General features: G+C 37.0%; 1 protein-coding gene and 1 long non-coding RNA gene across 3 annotated transcripts in view; one reads left to right on the forward strand and one right to left on the reverse strand.

The window, feature by feature from the left end:
• LOC121105647 overlaps positions 1-10,743 on the reverse strand; it is a 156,263-nt gene extending 145,520 nt beyond the window's left edge. The window contains exons 1-2 of the long non-coding RNA XR_005838251.1: positions 10,343-10,743; positions 6,392-6,502 (exon numbers count right to left, since the gene is read on the reverse strand). This is a non-coding gene — a long non-coding RNA (uncharacterized LOC121105647). The remainder of the gene's footprint in view (positions 1-6,391; positions 6,503-10,342) is intronic.
• Positions 1-23,110, forward strand: part of TNKS (tankyrase) — a 210,998-nt gene that overhangs the window by 169,741 nt on the left and 18,147 nt on the right. For both annotated transcript variants that reach the window (XM_040643270.1, XM_040643271.1), the window contains exons 14-20: positions 837-982; positions 2,772-2,937; positions 4,376-4,595; positions 4,876-4,985; positions 11,625-11,813; positions 13,731-13,968; positions 14,805-14,887. In XM_040643270.1, coding sequence (XP_040499204.1) covers positions 837-982; positions 2,772-2,937; positions 4,376-4,595; positions 4,876-4,985; positions 11,625-11,813; positions 13,731-13,968; positions 14,805-14,887 — 1,152 coding nt within the window. The remainder of the gene's footprint in view (positions 1-836; positions 983-2,771; positions 2,938-4,375; positions 4,596-4,875; positions 4,986-11,624; positions 11,814-13,730; positions 13,969-14,804; positions 14,888-23,110) is intronic.

Here is a 23,110-nt window from a genome sequence, read left to right on the forward strand (position 1 = left end):
TTTATCTGTAAGATGGAGATAATGATCAGCTTCACAGAAAGAATATGAGATTCTTTATAAATTATGAATTATTATTCAGGTATTGTTATTAAATTCATCTGTTACCACCAATGGTGCAACCTGCCGGTCTTTACTTTGCTTCCCACTGCTCTGTAAGCAGACAGAATTGAGTTTGTGATGAAAGGCTTGCATTCACAAGGAGATGAAAGATGAAAAATGAAAACATGATTGGCATCAGTTTGACTCGTAGAGTTAGACAAACATCTCCCAAAGATCAGGGGAAGCATTGATGACTGCATGGCTTTGCTGGAGCGGGTCAGAGGGCCGAGTAGATGGCCCAGGCAAGATTAATGTAATTTTTCTGGAGGCTTTTTGCTTGCCATGTCAGCAGAGACGAGAACTCTGGGTAGTTCTGCAGTCAGCCAGGGTTGGTCCTACTTGGGTAAAGCATGGCAGACAGCATGCTAGTACAAGCAGACATGCTGGGGCAAACAGTCTCGGGGAGGAAAGCCTTATGAAGATGAAAGATGAAGCCATCATTTGCCTTGGAGATTCTTGCTTTATTATGGGTTTTTCTTTTTGATTAGGATTTTGGCCAGGAAATGTTTAAAAAAAAAAAAAAGATTAAATTGCTCTGTAAACAGTAAAAATATTTGTAGACACTGTGAAGCGAAGCAGAGTGCTGATTCTTAAACATCACTTGCAGTATCTATTGGAAATAAATATTCATTAGGAAATTACAGCTTATCCAAGATGCCTGCAGGATTTTGGAGCGAAACATATGAATAAATATTAATGTTCTTTGTGTGTGTGTGTGTGTGTGTGTATCATTAAAGCAACTTTGCAGCCCTCAAAATGTGAATTGCCGAGATTTGGAGGGCCGGCATTCTACACCTTTACACTTTGCAGCAGGCTACAATCGTGTGTCTGTTGTGGAGTACCTTCTACACCATGGTGCCGATGTCCACGCCAAAGACAAAGGGTATGTATTAGAATTTAGCTATTTGGGACTTAAAAAATTTTTTTAAATATTTTTGGAGTCTTAGATTCTTTTTTTCACTATTAAAGAGTAATACATGTTTTTTAAAAATCTGAAACATCTAATAGAAATGTACAGTATAGGAAATGAAAATCCCTATCACCCTACCTTCTAGAGATTACATAAACACTTTGTGATAATCCTCCGGATTTTTTAAAAGTATAAATCAGTGCATGTGCTCTTGTGGCGTTAGTGCTTGTTTTTAACATAAATGATGACGCCATTCCATGCAGCCTGCTTTGCAATTTGCGTTTTCACTCAGTAGTGTGTCCTGGATGTCTTTCCATATCAGTACCTAATTGTTCGTCTCATCTTTTTAATGCCTGTAATAGTATTTTATTGCATTGTATGAATGTGTTTATATAGTTTTTAATTTATTGTTCATCCTCTTTTCTTTTTTGCTGTTAAAAATGTGTAATTTGTTCTCAAAAGAAGCCATCCATCCCAAAGTCATCAGTATTAATAGATGTATAATTTTATTTTTACTAATTCAGAGAGTCTATATTTTTATATTAGTTTACTAAATTATTTTAATTTATCTAGACAGTTTAAAGCAGTCATGGCAGCTATTTAGAAATGCAAGAAGGAAGTTTTAACTAAAATGAGCTTCCATATTCTGAGTTAATTTGATATCATCTCAAAATAGAAATAAGCAAGCACTTGTCTATGCAATTACATATCAGAGTACTGTAGAATTAAACCATACAATTTAGTCTTCAGTTAACCATTATGGATTTATTTATCTTTTAAAAAGGGCACATCAGTCTTGAATTTTCAGTAATAATATCACCAGCTCTTTCCAAGTATTGTAGTGCACTGGAGCATAACCAGCATTTGCTTCCATTGCCCATTTTAGTTAGCACTTAGTATTTTTGGTCTCAAAACATAAAAAAAAAAAAAAAAAAAAAAATCTCTAAATAAAAAGGCATTCGATACCTTGTTTTTTTTTCGTGTTTTAAGTGCAACTTAAGCTTATCCTTTTGATTCACCCTTTCTTATAGGAACCCCTTTCTATCCTTTTAGAATGCCAGCTGCCTTCCAACCAGAGCTTAGTGTTACCTCAGAACAGTTTGCCCATAAGTTGAGGCAGCTAGATTTTTCTCATCTGACTGGAGTTTATTGTTGGTGTCACTATTTTCCTTACTGAATACTGAATTTGTGTTTCACTTGCATTTTGAGTTTTCATCATATGACACCTAAATATTTAAATCTATGCATAGATAGAAACCACTACTGAATTATTAGGAATTAAGAACTAAAAACCAAAGACAAGAGATAGAACTCGCCTAAATAAATTAAATTGTGTTGTATATTTTATAAGTAAGCATACAATTTTCATTAGGAAAATCTGAGTTGATAAAACCAAATTAGATTATTCCTGAAATCACTTTGTAGTGTTGCTCTTTTTATCGACGAAACCTGAATTAAAAGTATTGTGATGGAACTTTTCTGTGGGTATATCTGTATGTGTTTTAAACATAGGATTGCTGTGAAATTTCTATCCATCACCAAGAAACTAGGGAAAATCCTTATATTGAAAGGTTGTTTTTGAAATTTTAATCCTTATTTGGAAATGGCTGACTTTATCTTCAAGACCAGAGGAGAATTCTTTCTTTTGAAGTGAGTGTTCAGTATAGTCACTGCCATAGAAGAATTATATTATTTTTATTATAAGTATCATTTTAATACAAAGGTCTGTTATATGTCTTTAAAATAATTTTCTTTTGTTTAGTGGCTTGGTGCCCCTACATAATGCTTGTTCATATGGACACTATGAGGTAGCTGAGCTTTTAGTAAGGCATGGCGCTTCTGTCAATGTGGCGGACTTATGGAAATTTACCCCTCTGCATGAAGCAGCAGCTAAAGGAAAATATGAAATCTGCAAGCTCCTTTTAAAAGTATGTAATTTTAAAAATTATAAAATATAAAGTAATTATATGTATTTGTTGGTTAGCATGTAAAATTACATCACAGTAGATTATTAAGTACAATAAGTGCTATAGAGACTGCTTCCATTTTCTATTTTAAGGGGATATTTAAGTGTGTTATCATGATACTTACATAGCTTTGAGTAGTGTCTGAAGTGCCTTTCTGAACTGATTTGATTAAGCTCAGTTCATCACAGTTCATTGAGGTAGGTTTTGGGAAGAGTTGCATTAGTTTGCACTGCTTATCCAGTACTTATGGTATTAATGTCAGAAAACATTGATACAAGGGGAAACAAGATTCTTAATCAACATTGATTTTTTTTTCTTAGTAGCCATTTTGTTATTAACAAATGCATTGCTCATTATTAAACATACATCTTACAAGAACTTTAATATTAGATTGGTATTAAAATATAAAATAATCTTTAGACAAAGTTATATAAATTTGGGGGATATAAGTGAGATAGTAGAAGCTAGTAGTTTTATGAAACTAACTTAATAATTTTGTGTTCTTTTTAAATTAAAAGATGTGAAAAATAGACATGTCGTTTTCTGTCTCTCTTTTTTTAACCAGAGAAAAACTTATGCTGGTTAAACATAAATAGAATTCTTGTCCCACCACTTTTATGGTATCAGATATGTTTTTATGAGTCTTGAGAATGATAATGTATTTGATACTCATTTTTATTTTCACTGGGTGGTAAGAAATAACTTCCAGGACACTGTGAATTCACTGTCTAGTTTGGTTTATTCCAGTGGGCCAACAGCAATCTGTCAGGCCCATAATGAAGATCCTTGACTTTTATTTATTTCATTTCATAGGTATAGATGATAAAACTTTTAAAATGAAATTAATTGCAAGTACATTTATACCTAATTTCATATTAGGTGTTAAGACTTAAAATGAGGATAGTAAAAAATTAGCAAACTTTTGTATTCATTTAGAATTAAGTACTTTTCCCCACCGGTGTGTCTTCCTCTTCTTACTTCCTTCTCATGATATACACTGAATATCTTCATATAATTAATATCTGGTCAAAAAGTAACATCCAGGCCTTTCTTAAAAGGAAAAGAGGTTTCCAAAGACAGCCTGGTGCCTGAGAAAGTATATGACATGAACAGTAAAAGGTGCTCAGCACCTTCCCCACTATCACTGTTGATCCCGAGGCTTGGACCTTCAGTTGAGAAGTAGTTACAGAGATAATCCACTCTATTGCTAAGTAGGGAATTTACAAAGTAAAGCAGGATATGGCCTTTTTTTTTTTTTTTCCGAAGTGCATACAACATAGATATCTTTCCTTGGGTGAGTGAAGATGAGGTTAAAAATAAACCTTAAGAAAGGTACTATACAAAATACAAACTCTATTTGGTTTTGTTCGTTTGTTTTACTTTGTTGTTATTGTTTTAGCATGGAGCAGATCCAACCAAAAAGAACAGAGATGGAAATACACCATTAGATTTGGTAAAAGAGGGAGACACAGATATCCAGGACTTGCTGAGAGGAGATGCTGCCTTGTTGGATGCTGCCAAGAAAGGTTGCCTGGCAAGAGTGCAGAAGCTCTGTACCCCAGAGAATATCAACTGCAGAGACACCCAGGGCAGAAACTCAACCCCTCTGCACCTGGCAGGTAAGTGTCACCAGCACCTCCAAGGCTCATTGTCCTTTCTTAGATACCTAACACAGTCTACCAGAAGATGAAAGAAATGCTGAGCAGAAATAGTCAAATGCTTTTGATTAACATAATTGTATATAATTTCTTACTGTAAAGGCTTTTAGTTATGTGAGAGTAGTATTAGCTTTTAAAGCAATAAGTGTTAACATCCTAACATTTTTCTGGTCATTCATTATATACATAGATATAGGTATATTTTTTTAATCTGACATGTTTGCCTGTTTCACTCTAATAGCTGGCTACAATAACCTGGAAGTAGCTGAATATCTTCTAGAGCATGGAGCAGATGTTAACGCCCAAGACAAAGGTGGTTTAATTCCTCTTCATAATGCAGCATCCTATGGGGTGAGCATGCTAAAGTTCAAGTCTAGAAAACTTCACTTACATTTACTGTTTGATAATTTAGCACAATTTGAATCATATTCAGAGTGTTTCCAGCCTTCCCAATTATGCTTAACTATCCTTTGGTCAAGGGCCACGCTCATTATAGCTTTCTGTTCTCCTCACATTGTCTAGCACAGTAATAGGTGTGTAACGGCTGTTCATTTAATATTTATTGATACAGGTGCTATATCTTAACTCTTTACCCCAAGTAGATTTTAGAAACTATAAATTCCAGGAGGCTTTATATTTGTGGGCATGGAAATTATGCTTGCTTTTGTTTATCATCAGCATCTTAAAAATACCCAAATAACTGGTTGAGCCGTTAATATATATGGTTTCATAGAATTTGATTGACTAGCTGAAGCCCTGCAGTGAAAGTTCAGAGCCATTCTCAAAGCACTATGACTATAATCATCAGCTGCCAGAGGAAGAGGAGGGTATCGCAGTGCCTTGACGACCTGTGTTGAAACGGACTGCCTGGAAGTCACCAAGGCCCACTCAGACCTAAATCACACACGAATAATCACACAGGATGAATGTTCATGTGATTGTCTGTTCATTCACTTATTCCCTGTTTGACTATAAAAACCCACAGATGCTGGATTGTACATACCAGGGGTCTTATAATGGGAATCGCTTGATGGGGGCGGTTTCTGGATTTGCAGAAGCCTAACAAACTATAAGTAAAAACTAATCATTGTGATTTCATATTCTCTTCCTCTTGCCCTCCATAAGAAACATCCTCATCTTCTCATAACCCCTCTGCAAAAAACACTGTTCAGAGAGATGACAGTCTGAATGGGAATACTTTTAAGGAAGGCAAACAGTCCAGTTTGAGTTGGACAAACAGGAAATTTCCCAATGTAATAAATTAATTAAAAGTTATCAGATTTAATAATTATATTATTAGTATAATAATTATATTATTATATATAGTATAATAATTATATTATTAGTACTGAAATCCTCTTGAAACTGCAGTGATCTTTCCCAAGATGATTATCTTTTATTAAATTTAGTAGAATTTTCTTCTAACCTTCCTTCATATGAGATGTATAGCACATATTTCTCCTGAGGACCAGGCATGCTAAGTATTTACTGCTAGCATACTACATACACAGTTACATATAACTTTTTTTACCTCTGTGTTATAACTATAAATATGTATCATTTGGAGATTAATGTTCACTTCTTAGCATGATACTTCTCTCCAAATTCCTCTACTGCTACTTCAGTCAAGAGTTTATAAAGCTGGTGGGATTGGTAGAACTTAAAGCAGAGTCTTTTAACTTCATATAAATCTACAAAGGAGTAAGGATAGATGTGGGCAATAGAATTAGTTCTTGACCGAACCTAGTAAAACTTACACTACCAGTTGTGTAGACCAGGTGGATCTGTGTGTTTTTCGATACATTTTACACATTGTGGATGTAGACAAGTTCTATCCCATCAGTCTTTAACTGTCACAGTCTTCACACCTGTCACAGAGAGCAGAAAAAGTAAAACTTAATTCAGAAGTAAAGTATTTTACCTTTTAATTTCCATTCTCAAGATAGGAAAGTTGAGATGTTACTTACACATGTGTGTCCTTTGGTGACTAGTATGAGAGAATTAAATGTACAGTGGTCTCTCTGGTGCCTAAATAGTAATGTAGTGTGCAGGTCAGCCTCATCTCATGTTCCCTTGAAGCTGCCGTGCCCTTAGCTGAAGGGAGGTGCAGTGCAATCAGGGCCCAGACCAGAGGCCCACTGTTCCATTTCATACTTATTTCACCATCATCTTCTAACGCCATGTGAGAAAAATAATGGACATTTTTTGTTTCATGTCTCTTTTCACGTTATCCTGTTTGTTATCACATCCCTACTGCTAAGCTCTTTGTAAATGAAGGTAAGTTATCGAAGTAAAAATGAACAGAAAATTTGCCGGTCTGTTTAGAGAGCATGTGATAGAGGTTTTGATCAACCTGGTTCATCCCATCCTTCTACTAAACAATGTTAACAGGCTAGATAACATGTTTATAGTAGGTTTTTTCCCTCATTGTGTAGGTGGATTTTTTGAGTCACTAAAAGTCCTTCTGGTGTTAAACTTTATAAATTCAAAAATCAAGTTATCTGTGAGTCAATGACTATTCACTCAATAGTCGTGTTATTCACTAAAACCTTAATTTTGTGGTTTCTTGACCTTTTTTTGTTGCCATGGTTTTGCCATGTACAACATTTATCTCTCCCCCTCCCCGCCCTGTAACATCCCTGTGACACAGTGGTCCCCAGTTGGCAGTAGGTAAGTTCATCCTCCCCATTGAGAATCTCTGCTCTAATAAATAATGTTATCTAATGCAGTTTGTCTACCATATAATCTGTTGTCAGTAACCATGTCAAATCAGTATTTATCTCACCCTCAATTAGTAGATTTAAAACAAGGACCAATGTTAACCACAATATAAAAATTTTAAAAGCTACTTTGTCTTCTTTTAACTAAAGGGTAGATATAATTATGTTTTTATTATCTCTAGATGTATAAATCTGTTATCTTTCAAAGGCCCTTTTTATTCATGTTACAATAAGCCTTGGCTGGATATTTTAATGAAATTGTAGGGCTCTGGTCCACATTTCTCTGTTAAGGTGGCAAAACACTCGTCGTATCGTGTTCATTCCAGTGATGCTTGAACTGGCCTGGCTGCATGGTGTTATGTGATGCGCTGTCCTGAAATACCAGTTTTGTGGAGGAGATTTTTGTGGTACTTCACATGAAATAGAAGCTTCTAAGTTAAAAGTAAAGCTGTTTGCAGAGTGGTTTTGGAGATAGTGTTACCCAGTAATCCCCACTTACATGGCTTCCCCTTGATACTATACGCTTTGCCATTTTCAACTTTTCAGGAAATGACTCTTGAGTTTTAGTCCAGCAAGACCCTGCAGGCAGCTCTGTGTCATGGAAAGACCTGAACTGGGGATGTGAACATCTGGAATCTCATCTTTAGGCTTTTACTCGATAACCCGGTCGTCTTCAAGAAGTGCCTTAATCCTTCTGATCTGCAGTTTTCTCATTAGCAGAACTCAGATGCTGAAACCTTCTTTACAGAGTTGTTGTGATAACTAGATGAGATCATGCATGTGGAGAGTGCATTCTCTAGCCTATGGCACTCTAAAATCCAGTGTGGTAACTATTATTATAAGATAACTTGCTCCCCACAGGCATCCTACTGGTCAGAATAAGGGCTGGGTGTCAGCCTGACATCGCGCAGCCCTACGAGTAATCTGTGTGCTTGACCAGCTCGGTATCAGTACGAAATAGACCAGAGATTAACTGGCTTCAGTAGTAGGTAATGACTTGTAGCCTGGGGATAAAATCATCATGTGAGGTATCTGTGAAATTACAGAAAGCTACTTAAGCTGTTATTTATTGGTAATTATTCTTTGACTTGTATTTTACCTTTTTTCCTCTAGAGAGCTCAGTCTGCTGTCTGTGTCTCTTTGAGCGTTTTTATACAGAAAGAACTTGCCACCTCAGTTTTTCTAACTAGAGAACCAAACACACAGTTTAAGCAGTTTAAATAAAAGTTACAGATTTCAGGAGAGTGTTTTTTCTATTATAATGTCTTATATTTTTAATATACATTTACACAAGACAGTTAATTTTTCTGTTATTCAATAAATGTAAGACCTTGATACTTATTGACCACAAAGCCTATAATTTTCTATTATATCATAAATCAGCTTGCTGAGTTTTTCATTTTTCAGTGCTTTCTCTAAAATGTATAATATTGAAATTTCATGACATCATTGTACAATTAAAATGGCTTTCACTGGAGCCCAAGCATGTTTCTCTTCTCCTTACTTTCCAGGTTTCTAGAATTAAATTAAAGCCCTCATAGTCTTTTTATATAGTATATGTCATTTAAAGTGTTCTGTGTTTCAACTGGATTCTGAAACCATGTTAAATTGACTCTTTTCTTGGAAACATTCCAGCAGAGTTCAGTTCCTTTTCTAAACCTTCCAGTTCAATACTTTTGTTCTTATAAATGCTATAGAACTGAGCTATAGCTTATTTATTGCATTTGTCAGCCTTAAATTTCCGTTACTATTTTTGCCCCAGTGGTGTAGCTATTTAAAAGACTTAAGAAGTGTGTTTTGAGTCTACTTTGGTAGTAATATACTCATTCCTGTTTATTGCTCTTTCAGATGTTTGTCAGCAGATTTAACAAGCATGTAATTGGTTGCTCCAAGCGTAAACTATAAATTCAGTATAAAGAAAGTTGAATAATAAGTAACACATATACAATTCATTTTACACACACATAATTTTCCTTGGACTATCTAATTTTGGAAGCCTATGTAAATTAATCTACCAAATTTTATTATTCCACCAGTACACATAGGAGTAGAATAAGATTAACCATCAGAATCATTGTGTGAATATGAAGTTATTCCATGCTTTTGGGTTAACTGAACAAAAAGAGCTATCCTTTTCAACATATATCCTTTGAATAAGGGAGGTAAATTTGGGGGTTTTATTTTGTTTTAAGTAATTTGGGGAATACCACAGTTGGTACCTATTTTTATCTTTTGTGTTAGAATCAGTTTTATAATGATGTATCATTCATAATCCCAAAAAGATACAAAACATAGCTGGTTCTCAAAAGCCCTAGTGTAATTATGCTCCTTTGCTTCATTTTTTTTCTCATACTGTCAAGCCAATGTGGGAGCTTCCTTAGAAGTTATTTGATTTATATTTTCCTCATAAATTTTCTTTACTTTCCGAAATTATTTTCCTGAAATTAGTAAGTATTATATTTTAAAAACTTGAATATTACCTCAGAAAAAGTGTTCATTTTGCAATGTCTTCGAGAGAAAGCAAAGACTATCTTCCAGAAAATATGAAGAAGCATGCCCTAAATCTCATCTTGGGATCTGTTTCTACCTTCCCCGTCTCTTCCCGATCTCGTGAAAGTCAGCTTCTGATCACTCAGTATATTGCAGCGGAGCGACTGCATGAGTTAGAAATCCAGTCTCCACAGATAATGTGCTTCTGAGTTAATTATCGAAAGTGATCAAGTTATGCCAGGAAAATGTATCCATAAAGAACCCAAATGTGTTAGCTGCACAAAATTATAGAATCTTAGAGTTGAAATGAATTTCAGAAATACTTTAGTGGTAACTAAAGTAGCATCCCTAAATATGCTTGTAAGAATAAAGTTATTTTTACTGTTCTCAAAAGCCCAACCGTTGAATTAATATTTCCGTTGAATAATTGATTGTCTTAAGCTTATTTTCTAAGGACTTTTGGGAAGAAATTGAAACTTTTTGCTATATAGAACTTACCATTTGAGAGAACCTGCTGGCCTTGAAACTTTCTCCTACATTGTCTTGCGTGGTCCTGCCTCTTTACAGTTCTTCAGTTCTTATCACCCCTTTTGTCTCCTCTGAGGGCTCTTCTTCCACTCTGCTTTCCCCAGATACTGTTTTCTCAAAGCTTTATCCCCTTAAAATTATCTTTCTGTATTCCTTTTCTTAGTTTATCAACTAGCTACAGCTGTCAACTCAATATTCTGTTTTGCAGTCCCCTGAGGGTCCCTACCCCCAGGACTAGGCACTTAGTAGGTATTCACCAATGTCTGGTTGTTGGGTGAGTAGCTAAGAGAGCGGAAGTGAGTAAATAAATGGTGCCCTTATCTGTGCTCCAGCCTTCCGTGTCACACCATTTACAGGACGGCATTACTTGGACATTTTACCTCAAAAACTACTTACCCGAAGTGAAACTTTTTCTTTTAGTTTCATTCCCACTTAAACTTTTGCTACTCAATTTCTGTTAATGGTTCCCCTTTGGTTTTTAATCCTCTAGACAAATTTTGAAAAAAGAAAGGTAGTCATCTTTGGCTTTTCTCTCTCTTTCTCTGCAGTTAATCTGTCTTTCTAAAACCCAATTTTTTTTCCTTCACAATTCCCTGATTTCAGCTCTTCTTTTCCGTTCTTCTCTGACGGTCACAGTTCAGCATCTCATCACCTCACGCCCAGCTTATTAACATACCTGTTACTAACATTTCTTCCACCCTCAAGTCATTTTGGACATGACAGACTAAGTTTTGTAAAATGTTTTGTTATGTTACATTACTTTCCCAAGGGCTGAAGAGAAAACATTGAGAATCTTTGAGACGAGTATTTCAATAAATAGATCAGATTACAGTGGGTTAGAAGAGAAATAGGAAGATAAGAGAAGCAAACAAGAACACTTGTTTCAGAAGTTTGACAGGCAGACTAGACCTTTGATAGGAGGCTTAGAGTCAGGTAATAGTTTCATTTTATATGTTTGCTTTTAAGGTAGACCTGAATATGTTAGAAGGCTGAAGAAAAAATTTTACAAGCACTTACGAAGAATCACAGGGTAAAACAGTAATAATTGTGGAATTGAGATTTTGGAGACAAGAAAAGATGGAGTCCAAACTATAGGAGTGGGATAAGTATATTTCTTTAAAAGAAGAAACTAATATTAAGGATGAGAATAGAGATACAGAGGGAATGAAATGTTAAATACAACAAGCATACCTGATGGAGCTTTACCAGATAATCTCATTCTTAATTCTTCGCATCCTTTGTTTTTTTCCAGCATGTGGATATAGCAGCATTATTAATAAAATACAACACGTGTGTAAATGCCACAGATAAGTGGGCATTTACTCCTCTTCACGAAGCAGCCCAAAAAGGAAGGACCCAGTTATGTGCCCTACTCCTGGCCCATGGTGCGGACCCAACTATGAAGAACCAAGAAGGTCAGACACCTTTAGATCTGGCCACAGTAAGTCTTCATTCCAAATTATTTAGTATTGTTTTAAGATTTTTTATTTATTTATTTGACAGAGATAGAGATAGCGAGAGAGAGGGAACACAAGCAGGGGGAGTGGGAGAGGAAGAAGCAGGCTCATAGTGGAGGAGCCTGATGTGGGGCTCGATCCCATAACGCCGGGATCACGCCCTGAGCCGAAGGCAGACGCGTAACAACTCTGCCACCAGGCGCCCCCCTTAAATTTATCCTTTCAGAGATGACATTAAGTTTTAGACCTTAGCAGGTTTACCTTTAGCGGTACGTATTTCACTCAGAACAAGAACAAATTTCCTTCCTTCTGAAATTTTTTTCATTTGCATTTTTTAGATAATTCAAAACTCTGTTAAGGCAAACTAAGCAGTGCGTTAACTTAATTCTTTTTGTCATACTTAACTTGGAGGGAAGACAGAGAAACACGTATCTAAAGTGTATCCTCAGAGAATTATATGAGTAAAATATCTCAGAGCTTCTACATCTGGTATATTGTTCAGCAACAACCGATGTTCGTGATAATTTACGTGAGGCTATGAGATAGACAAAGAAAATGTACTTTCTAGGCAGTGTATTATTCTGAAGATGGAAAAGTAAATGATATGCACAATAATTTATGATTTTTTAACCAGAAATACCTTCCCAAGCCACATTCTGTCTCATGCATCTATTGCTGAGTAACAGACCACTTCAGAACACTTAGTAGCTTAACCAAAACCAAGTGAGTGGCTTAATACAGTGATATGTTATTTCTCATGGTTCTGTGGGCTGCCTGCACTCAGCGAGACAGGTCTGCGATACATATACCTACCTTCAGCTGGGAGCTCAGCCGAGGCTGTAAGGTCTAGGGCCACCCTTCGTCCTCCAGGGCCTCTCTCCACAGAGCTCCCCCCCCCCACTCTGTAGTCTAACCTGAACTTCCATGCAGCATGGAGATGCCTTCTATGAGAGAAGAAATAGAAGCTGCCAGTCATCTTAAAGCTGGCCTCAAAAGCTTCAGGCATCACTCTATCTACATTCTGTCGGTCACTGAAACTTGCAGGGCCCCCAGACCTAAGGGAAGGGAGATAGATGCCAGCTCTTGACAGGAGGAGTGGCACGCATGCACGCAGAGGAGGGCATTAATGGCTGCTGTCCTCGGAGGCTCGCACGTCGTCTCACAGCAGTTAGGCCTAACAAACTGTGACAGGGATGAATAAGCCAGCCAAACGAAAGTGGTATCCTTGTAAAATTTCTCCAGATTTTAACTGTACATTAAATTACTAAGTGTGCACTAAATAACTGAATAAAAATCATTGTCATTATTTAGGCATATACAAAACATAGTGTAAATATGAAATCCTTCAAAAGAAGGGATTAAACAGAACACTACAGCAGGCTGTTTTTAAATGAGATGAAATTTTTTTAAACTCCAAATCTTTATTAATTTATTCTTTAAATACATGTGTAATCAGTATGAACAACTGTATGCATGTTTCACTCAGTGTTTAAAAAATGTTTCCAGAAATCAACATAGTCTACATTCTTAGACTTTTTCTTCCATAGTTAACTCTCGTACATGTGGGTGTGTGTGGCGAGAACATTTCAGATCTATTCTCAGCAAATTCAAGGTATATAATATGGTGTTATTAACTAAAGTCACCAAGTTGTACATTGGATCTTCAAAAGATGAAATATTTTTTAAAAATTATGTAGGGACTCCAGTTCTGACACCTACAGAAACTGCTGGGACTCTTTGGAGTTGTAGGTAGGGGAATGAATGATCAAAAACCAGTGGGCCATAATGAGGCACTCACTAAAGACAAATTTCACAAAGCATTTGGAAATGCCTTAGTGGAAAAACTTAGCATTTTAAAATGTATTTGTGTGTGTGTGTGTGTGTATTTGTCTTATTTTTAGGCTGACGACATCAGAGCTTTGCTGATAGATGCCATGCCCCCAGAGGCCTTACCTACCTGCTTTAAACCTCAGGCTACCGTAGTGAGTGCCTCTCTGATCTCACCAGCATCCACCCCCTCCTGCCTGTCTGCCGCCAGCAGCATCGATAACCTCACCGGCCCCTTAGCAGAACTGGCAGTAGGAGGAGCGTCCAACACAGGGGACGGTGCAGCGGGCGCAGAAAGGAAGGAAGGAGAAGGCGAGTATACTTGTGAATGCTTATTTGGCTTTTGGTGTCAGGGAGGGGGGGGTTGTTTTGTTTTTTGTTTTTTAAAGAGAGAGAGTAGCCTGCAGGAAGTGCAGGTGGGCAGGGGGAAGGGGCAGAGGGAGGGGGAGACAGAATCCTAAGCAAGCTCCACACCCAGTGCAGAGCCCGATCCCACAACCCTGAGATCATGACCTGAGTTGAAAGCAAGAGTTGGGCACTCAACCAACTGAGCCCCCCAGGTGCCCCTTATTTTTGTTTTTTTAAATGAACAGATTTCACTTCTCTTGGTAATTATTGAACACCTATCTTAAAGACAGCCTGTCCATATGTTTTCATATACACACCAGTTTATAAGAACTATCTTCATAGAATAAATACCTTGACATTTACATTGTTCTTATGTATATTCCAGTATATCCATTTCTAACCATAATATTTTATTTAACTACTGCATGAGTTTTTTACTGAAATCATATCAGAAAAAAACTGAGAGATCACTTAAGGAATGGAAACTGAAACCATAGCTGGCAAATTCAGTTTTTAATTTCAACTGTGAAATATTTCACTAAAAGCTTAGAATTAAACTTTATAATATTACAATTAATATAAATGCTACTAAGAAGATGAACCCTGCTTTTACTTCTCCACCAAATTCAGAGATAACCTGAAGTGTTTGAATTAAATATATGTATTCTGGATTATTTTTATGCTATGTAAATTCATCAGCACAGCCAAAGGTGTCAGAGAACGTGGCTTTAAATAAATACTGTAACTTCCTTTAGATTGATAAACTGCTTTCTGAAAACTTTAATATATGTCTGTTTTAGTTGCGGGTCTTGACATGAATATCAGCCAGTTCCTAAAAAGCCTTGGTCTTGAGCACCTTCGGGACATCTTTGAAACAGAACAGGTAAGCTCTTATTTTTGCTGAGTCTTTTTAATTAAATATTAAGAGCTATTACTTGCCATTCCTCTTTTCTTTTTTACTTCTTAACTGCTACTTCAAAACTCATATCAAATCTCCAGAGAAGCCAGGGGAATCCAGTAGTTTACGATTCTCCCCAAAGTTGTCTAACAGATGATGGGAGTCATAAACTGTTATTTCATTATATCTTTATAAGCGGTTTGACTACATATGTTTTATTACATAAACTTAGGCCATGAAACCACCTCGAAAGAATGTTTTCAAAATCTTTCATTATTTGGTCTCCACAAAGTGTTGGTGCTGTTCATCTCAATATATGTGAATAGACTCCACCTAAAACCAATGACACATTTTTATATTAGCTATTTAGCATAATCTTCACGGAGCAATTGTCTGCTAAGTTGGGAAAGCAAAGTAATTCCTGGACAAATGTATCCTTTTATTTATTTATTTATTTATTTATTTATTTATTTTTAAGATTTTATTTATTTATTTATTTGACAGCCAGTGAGAGAGGGAACACAAGCAGGGGGAGTGGGAGAGGAAGAAGCAGGCTCCTAGCGGAGGAGCCTGACGTGGGGCTCGATCCCATAACGCCGGGATCACGCCCTGAGCCGAAGGCAGACGCCCAACCGCTGTGCCACCCAGGCGCCCCTGAATGTACCCTTTTAAGATTGCCTCTTTATGAAGTTTCTGTTGTCCAGATGAGTCTGAAATAATGTTGAACCAAAACTTAGCCACATATTCCTAGACCTATCCTGTTTTCACATACATCTTCAATGTGTATGAAGGTCTGAGTATGAAGTCACCATTAAGGCATTATGAATTAAGACCCTTCTGTTTGTCATCCTGTTTTTATACAGGATAATGACCTTTTAACTTACTACTGCACGATTTTGTGACCACAGTCAGTATTCAAGATTGAATAATAATAAGTTCCTGAGTTTCAATTGACTGTTACTACTATATTTAGAATCTTAAAATGAGAAAGGTATTTAGTCGTTTTCCCAGACCCTGCTCTTTTAACATCCATGTGGGAAGGTAAATTGTTACACTTTGAGCAAATGTAATAAAATGCTTGTAATTTAATGTGTGCCCAAATCTGCCCTCGTGTATAATCTGTTAATTTTATGTTTACATTTACCCTGTTTGGCACAGAAATCTAATCTTTGGTCTGCTCACATACTCATTTCTAGGGCTGTCACAACAAATTATCACAAAGTTGGTGGCTTAAACAGTGGCCTCCGCAGTTCTGGTAGCCTGAAGTTCAGAATCGAGTTGTTGGCAGGACTGCATTCTCATGCCTCTGCCAGGTTCCAGGCCCCTTTCGCTTACGGCCACGTGACTGCAACGTCTGCTTCCATTGTCACATTGCCTTCTCTGTCTGCTCTTCTATGTCTTTTCTAAGGACGCTTGCATTGGATTTAAGGCCTACGCGTGTCATAAACTAGGGGATCTCCACATTTCAGCGTCCTTAACTTAATCACATATGCAAAGATCTAAAAAAAGTTTTCCAGATAGGTCCTTCATGAATTCTGGGGATTAAAACATGGACATATCTTTTGGAGGGCCGCCATTCAGCTCACCACCCTGTAATACAGCCCTTCATATATTTATAAGACCTAATCAACTTATTGTAGACTTACCCTTCCAACCACCCTCTCCTACAAAGTTTCTCCTATTTTAAGATAAATATACCCTTTTTATTTTTCAATTCTTCTCTGTATGGATGTAGTTTCCAAATTCTTCACTGGCCTCTTTGCCCCATTTTGGTTTCTTCGTAGGCTTATAGTCAATTTGGAGTTAATTAAAAACACCAGTTCTGGGACGCCTGGGTGGCACAGCGGTTGAGCGTCTGCCTTCGGCTCAGGGCGTGATCCCGGCGTTCCGGGATCGAGCCCCACATCAGGCTCCTCCACTATGAGCCTGCTTCTTCCTCTCCCATTCCCCCTGCTTGTGTTCCCTCTCTCGCTGGCTGTCTCTATCTCTGTCAAATAAATAAATAAAATCTTTAAAAAAAAAAAAAAAAACACCAGTTCTTTTTCATAGTAGTTATACTGTAAGATTATCTGGTGTCTTTTTTTTAGCTAAATTTCTTTATATTGCTGATTGCAGTTATGCTTTTATTGATCAAAACAGTTGAGCAGAAATAGCACTGGCCTAAAAGACCTTTATGCTGATTATTTTCTCTCTTCTTACTAGCTGTGTAACATTGGGTAAGGCATTTAATATATCATTTCCCTTGACTGTAAATTATAATACCTTCAAGTGTCCAGACAGTTAAAATTCCTAGTCCTACTGTGCTTCTATGCCAGTTTTTAAAACATGCTTTAATGAAGCATCAGATGTGCCTTTGGTGGTGAGGACTTCATAGACTTCTATAGTAATTCATTTTTCCTTTGGCTTCACCTGCCATTGATTTACCCTCTGGTTTGGTTTGGAAATTTTTTTTTTTAAGATTTTTTATTTATTTATTTGAGAGAGAGATCACTAGCAGGGGAGGGGGAGGAAGAAGCAGACTCCCCCGCTGAGCAGGGAGCCTGGTGCGGGACTCAGTCCCAGGACCCTGGGATCATGACCTGAGCCGAAGGCAGACGCTTAACCGACTGAGCCACCCAAGTGCCCTGGAGATTTCTTATGAGAATATCCTAAACAGAATGTTTTTCCCTTTATTCCCTCCCTGAAGGTATGAAAGCTATTGTAAAAGCATTATCTTCCGCTAAATACAAAGGATATCCCTTAATATATTCCTTCTTCCCAAATCAGATCCACAGTAACTGTGACATTTCACACATCTTTGCTGAATAAACCAAAGACCCTAATTCACACAAATAACTTCAATCCACTGTTGAAAATTTTTCAAAGTATTTCCATTTCTACTCTTCCAGTTTGGTTGCCATATAATCTTGTGTTTTATTTTTTTCTCTTTTACTTTATTCTCTCAGTAACTGATTTCCTGTGACATGGATATCTCAGTCTATTGATTGTAATAGTTTAATCGTTTAATCTCACAGTTGGTGCTTTTGACAGCTTCTCCTGTTTCGTCAGTTTTATTATTCTCTTTTTTCACTGTACTTTTGTTCTGAGTAAATGGCTCCATCGATTTTCTTTTTGCCAGAATAATTTCTATATCCTTTTTTATTAATATGTTGACTATTCCATTTAATGTATATTGCCCAGCACAGCTCCTTTCCTCCAGACAAATGATATACTACCTTTCTTTGTATTGAACTGTGTTTGACTGTCTTCTGGCCCAGTCGTCAGGCAATCAAATTAATTTTTACTTTGACTCCAAGTGTTACTTGAGTAGCTTTTAGTTATAGAGTAAGAAATTCTGTAACCCTTTCTATAACTTACCCATAGAATTTTCTCCCATTAACGTTCTGTGTCAGGCTGTAAGTATGTGATTGATGATGGTCAAGATATTTGTGTAGTGAGGGAAGGAGTGGGCATATACATTGTACCCATTTAATTCTTGTCTATTTCTCTTAAGCCAGGGAGTGGGTCTGTGTCCTGAGTCATTTTGACACATAAGATCTTAGTGCTTCTGTTCCTACTCAAGGATACTTCTCTCGCAGTGAAGTGGGGAATATAGTTATTTTACTTCCAGTCTCAGGAAATAGTCCTTCAGAGCATCACAGCCTCACCCCTTCACAGTTATTCTCTCAGAAGTCTCTTAACTAACTTCACTTGTTTGAACATACATATTTTGCCAAGTAATACATACCTATGTCCTTCATAGTTATAAATAGAGTACCAGTGTCACTTTGGCCCTTGCTTTATGATGTAGCTTCCTGATTAGAACACTTTTTCTATGGGAAAGGCCAATTTGATTTTCACTGCAATTCCTAAACATAAATGCTGTGACTTAGAAGACTTTTTGGACATATATGGGCAACCTATGTATTTTCATGAAATATTATCTTATAAATTTTTATTTCAAAATCGAAAGACCAAGGAACAGACTCGGGTACATCAACTGTGAATGTGATTATAAAGTTAGTTCTAACAACTGTTACTCTAGACTGCATCCTTTGCAGCCCGAGTGAAAGAAGGAGCTTTTTCATTCAAACTCTTAATTTTTCTCTCCCCATTAAAATTCTACTTTTTCTCTCTCTACCCCAAAGGAAATGAATAAATCTTAAAAACAGAAGGCAGCCCTTTGTCAAGTGACATTTGCTTTATATGTAAGATGATTTAGCTGATACGTGAATAATCCTTATTTTAAAGATTACAATTTGATTTAATTGACCTATACAATTTATTAGTGTCAGGAGTACATCATAGTGATTTGATATTTTTATACATTTCAGAAGTATCCCCACAATAAGTCTAGTTACATCTGTTACCATACAAAGTCATTGCACTATTACTGACTATATTCCCTACGCTGTTCATTCCATTCCTGTGACTTACTTATTTTATAAGTGGAAGTTTGTACCTCCTAACCCTCTTCACCTATTTGCCCAACTCCTCAACTCCTACCTCCTCTGGTAACCAAGTTTCGTTCCTTTATCTGTGAGTCTGGTGTCTGTTTTCTGTTTTAGATTCAACATAGAAGTGAAATCATACGGTGTTTGTCTTTCTCTGTCTGACCTACTTTGTGTATACCCTCTAGGTCTATCCATGTGGTCATGAAGGGCAAGATTTCATTCTTTTCTTACGGCTGAGTAATATTTTACTCTGTGTGTGTGTATCACATCTGTATCCATTCATCAGCCTGGGTTACTTCCTTATCTTAGCTATTGTGAATAATGCTGCAGTGAACACGGTACATATATCTCTTCAAATTGGTGTTTTTGTTTTCTTCAGATAAGTACCCAGAAGTGGAATTGCCGGATCCTAGGGTAGTTCTGTTTTTAATTTTTGGAGACCCGTCCATACCATTTCCCACAGTGGCTGCGCCAGTTTGCTTTCCCACCAACAGTGCAGGAGCATTCCCCTTTCTCCACATCCTCCCCAACATTTGTTATTTTTTTCTTTTTGATTCTAGCCAGTCTGATAGGTTTGATCAATTTGATTTTAATGTGTGCTAGGTAGAAATAACTAGCCCAAGAAACTTATAATTCCCTGGAGATAACCAAGTTATTTTTTAAGTGAATTAAAGACAATTTTCCAAAAAAACAATTTCTAATACTATAAAATGCCTGAATCGTGGAGCAACGTATTTAAAATCCATCTAACCTGCTTCCAGATACTTCCATTTCGTTTTTTGATACAATAATCTCATGTTCACCAGTTTTCAGACTTTTGGAATAATCTCTACTGCCATTCCTTTTTTGTTTTTCTCAACCATTTCTATTTACTGGGCCCTGTCTTCTTCTCTCATTTTGAAGTTCTCTGATTCCTCCCTTCCACCCCTCTCCATCTTTACCTTGTTCACGTGGTCCCTTTCCCTTCCAAACCTGCCCTTGAGAGTGCTACCATTCTCCTCCTCAAATACAGCTTTGATTGTGTTACTTTGCTGGAAAGCCTCCCTAGGAGCTTTTGGATACTGTTTCAAGTTGATACATAAAGCCCATTAAGATTTGCTCCTAGCCTGCTGCTCTGTCCATCCGCTCTTCTTCCCTCTCTATATATTATACTCTCGCCCTTTTGGACTTCAGTGATTAGAGTGTTTTGTATTCTCTTACTTGATTTTCCTTTTGCACATGCTTATCCCTTTGTCTTAAACACCTTTTCCTCCTTCCTCTGCTTGATTAGCTTCTGCTTCATAGCCAAGTTATTACCTTCTTCTAAGAACCTTTCTATTACCATCTTCTAAGAAGCGCCCCCCTTCCTGTTCCTCCCATCTTTCCCAGCCCCACCTATGGCCTTGACCAAGCAGGAACGTTCCTAAGAGTTCCCATAGGGATTCCTCCAAAACATTTACCAACCTTTACCATGTTTTTGTGTTTGCTTTTTATCTCCTTGGTAGAAGAAGTAGCATGAACTTTTACGGTAGTACCTTGTTTGATTCCTGGCCCCACTCTTCTGCTACCAATTTGCACTAGTAATTTTCCTTTCTGAGCTATAATGGATAGTTTTAGAATTAAATGAAATGTTTAACAAGTTACTTTTTTGGGGAAATACCTAGCATGTAGAAGGTATTCATTAAATACACTGTGTATGAACGAATGAACAAATAAACAGTAATCTGAATTCCTTAGCTTATCATTTAAGGTTTTCCAGTGGCCACTGCCTGTTAAATATGGGGACAAATTGGGTACCATCGACTCAAAGCAACTAAATGTAATGTTTAGTTATTTTAGCTTTCTAGTCAGCCCTTTTAAGAAATATTAGCAAGGGGGGCGCCTGGGTAGCGCAGTCGTTAAGTCTGCCTTCGGCTCAGGGCGTGATCCCAGCATTCTGGGTTCAAGCCCCACATCAGGCTCCTCTGCTATGAGCCTGCTTCTTCCTCTCCCACTCCCCTGCTGTGTTCCCTCTCTCACTGGCTATCTCTCTGTCAAATAAATAAATAAATAAAATCTTTAAAAAAAAAAAATATTAGCAAGGGCAAGACAGATATGGCTATCCATCTCAGCCCTTCTGTGTACTATTTTTATGATTTCTTTGAGCCTCAGTTCCCCATGAGAACGTCAGTAGTACTTCGTGGGTGGTCGTGTGGATTCAATGAGGCATTCATTTTATGAGTGGAGCTATATAATCAACAGATACATTAAACACTCTCCATGTCTTCTCTAGAACTTTATGGAGAGTATGCTATCCTTTGCTGATCTGGTCTGCTTCTTCCAGATCCACATTATATGTACAAATTCAGAAAAGCTTAAGGTTTCTTTTAATTGAAGCTACCACATCGATAAGAGATCCTGTTTTTATGTCAGCCTTATTTGAACCAAAGTTTAGAAGGAAAAAATGGGAACATCAATAATGTAGGAAACCCTGTGCACAGCTTCCAAAGTATATTAAATTACATCTAGCTAAAAATATACAGGCTCCTATTATGTTGTGAATTATTATGTCTCAAAGATGTATATCTCAGAACTGTTGCTTTTTAAAAGCTCTGCTCAAAATTTCCTTTTGGTGATTGGAAGTGAATTGCCCATTTTGTACAATGGAGCAATTATTTCTTAAAATGACCACTTAGGAGCAATATCGTAAATTATTTCCAAAGAGTGAGTGATGTATGCTTGCTGCACCAAGAAGATCAGACTCATTGTATGATATTTCATTCTGGCAATAAAAATCAGCAGAACGCCAGGCCTAAGGTTTTTGGTGTTTTTTTAATGTTATGTGCAAGTAAAAAGAGAAGACTATAGATAGATAAAATGTATCTCATTTGAGTTGGAAAAAGAGTGTATATAAAAGGATTTCTCAGTTTTCCAAGGAAAGAGAAAACTAAAGGCTCATCTTGGAAAGTAGTATTTGCATTGTCATAGGGCCAGCTTCTTCAGAGCTAGAAAATTGCCTGTTCAGCCCCTCTAGAAACGTGAAGGCCCCAGATTGCATCCTGCACATCCAGAGCTCTGCCACTGGGTGGTGGTAGAGTCACAGTTACTGTAGTCAACAAAGGAGCTCAGTGATTTTGAGTTCTGGTGGTAGCCACCTAACCACCTCCATTTGTGGGGATGAAAAAGCAGAAATTATAAACCACCATTTTTACAACCATAGAATGTATGTGAGGCTTCAGGGACTGTTAAGTCTGGGAATTTATGAGAGAACCATCTACTCTATCTTTTCTGAATTGGAATTTTTTATACAGCTTCTATATAAAATTGTCTGTCATTGAACTAAATACTTGTTTCTAAATCTCACCACCGTCAAAGGCAGCCTTTTCCACGCTTGACTGTTTCTTAGCACTGGGGAGTTCTTCATCTTCATATAAATCCTGCTTATCTAAAACTGCTTTCTCCTTTTGTCCCGTTCTCTTTCACTATACTAAGCCCCTCTCTCTTTCCCCTACCATTCTTCTCTACTACCTGCGAAATACTGGGATCTGGTATTTCCCCATTTCAAGCTTCTGGTTGTTCTCTCTTATATCTTGAGGCAAGCAAAAGGTGGTAGTACTAAATAATCAAAAGATGTAGCAGTGTTCATTTTATATAGCATTTTTTTCTTCCGTTTTAATTCACCATTGACTAGAAGCAAAAAGTATGTCAAGTGAGTAAAAAGCTGATGAAATTATCAAGACAACTTTAAGATTCTAAATTCATGGTTAAAAGGAGACAAAAGAACTTGTCAATTTGGATGGATATTATAGCACTGAAG

This window comes from Ursus maritimus, unplaced genomic scaffold, assembly GCF_017311325.1.
Source record: "Ursus maritimus isolate PB19 unplaced genomic scaffold, ASM1731132v1 scaffold_28, whole genome shotgun sequence".
Taxonomy (NCBI): Eukaryota; Metazoa; Chordata; class Mammalia; order Carnivora; family Ursidae; genus Ursus; species Ursus maritimus.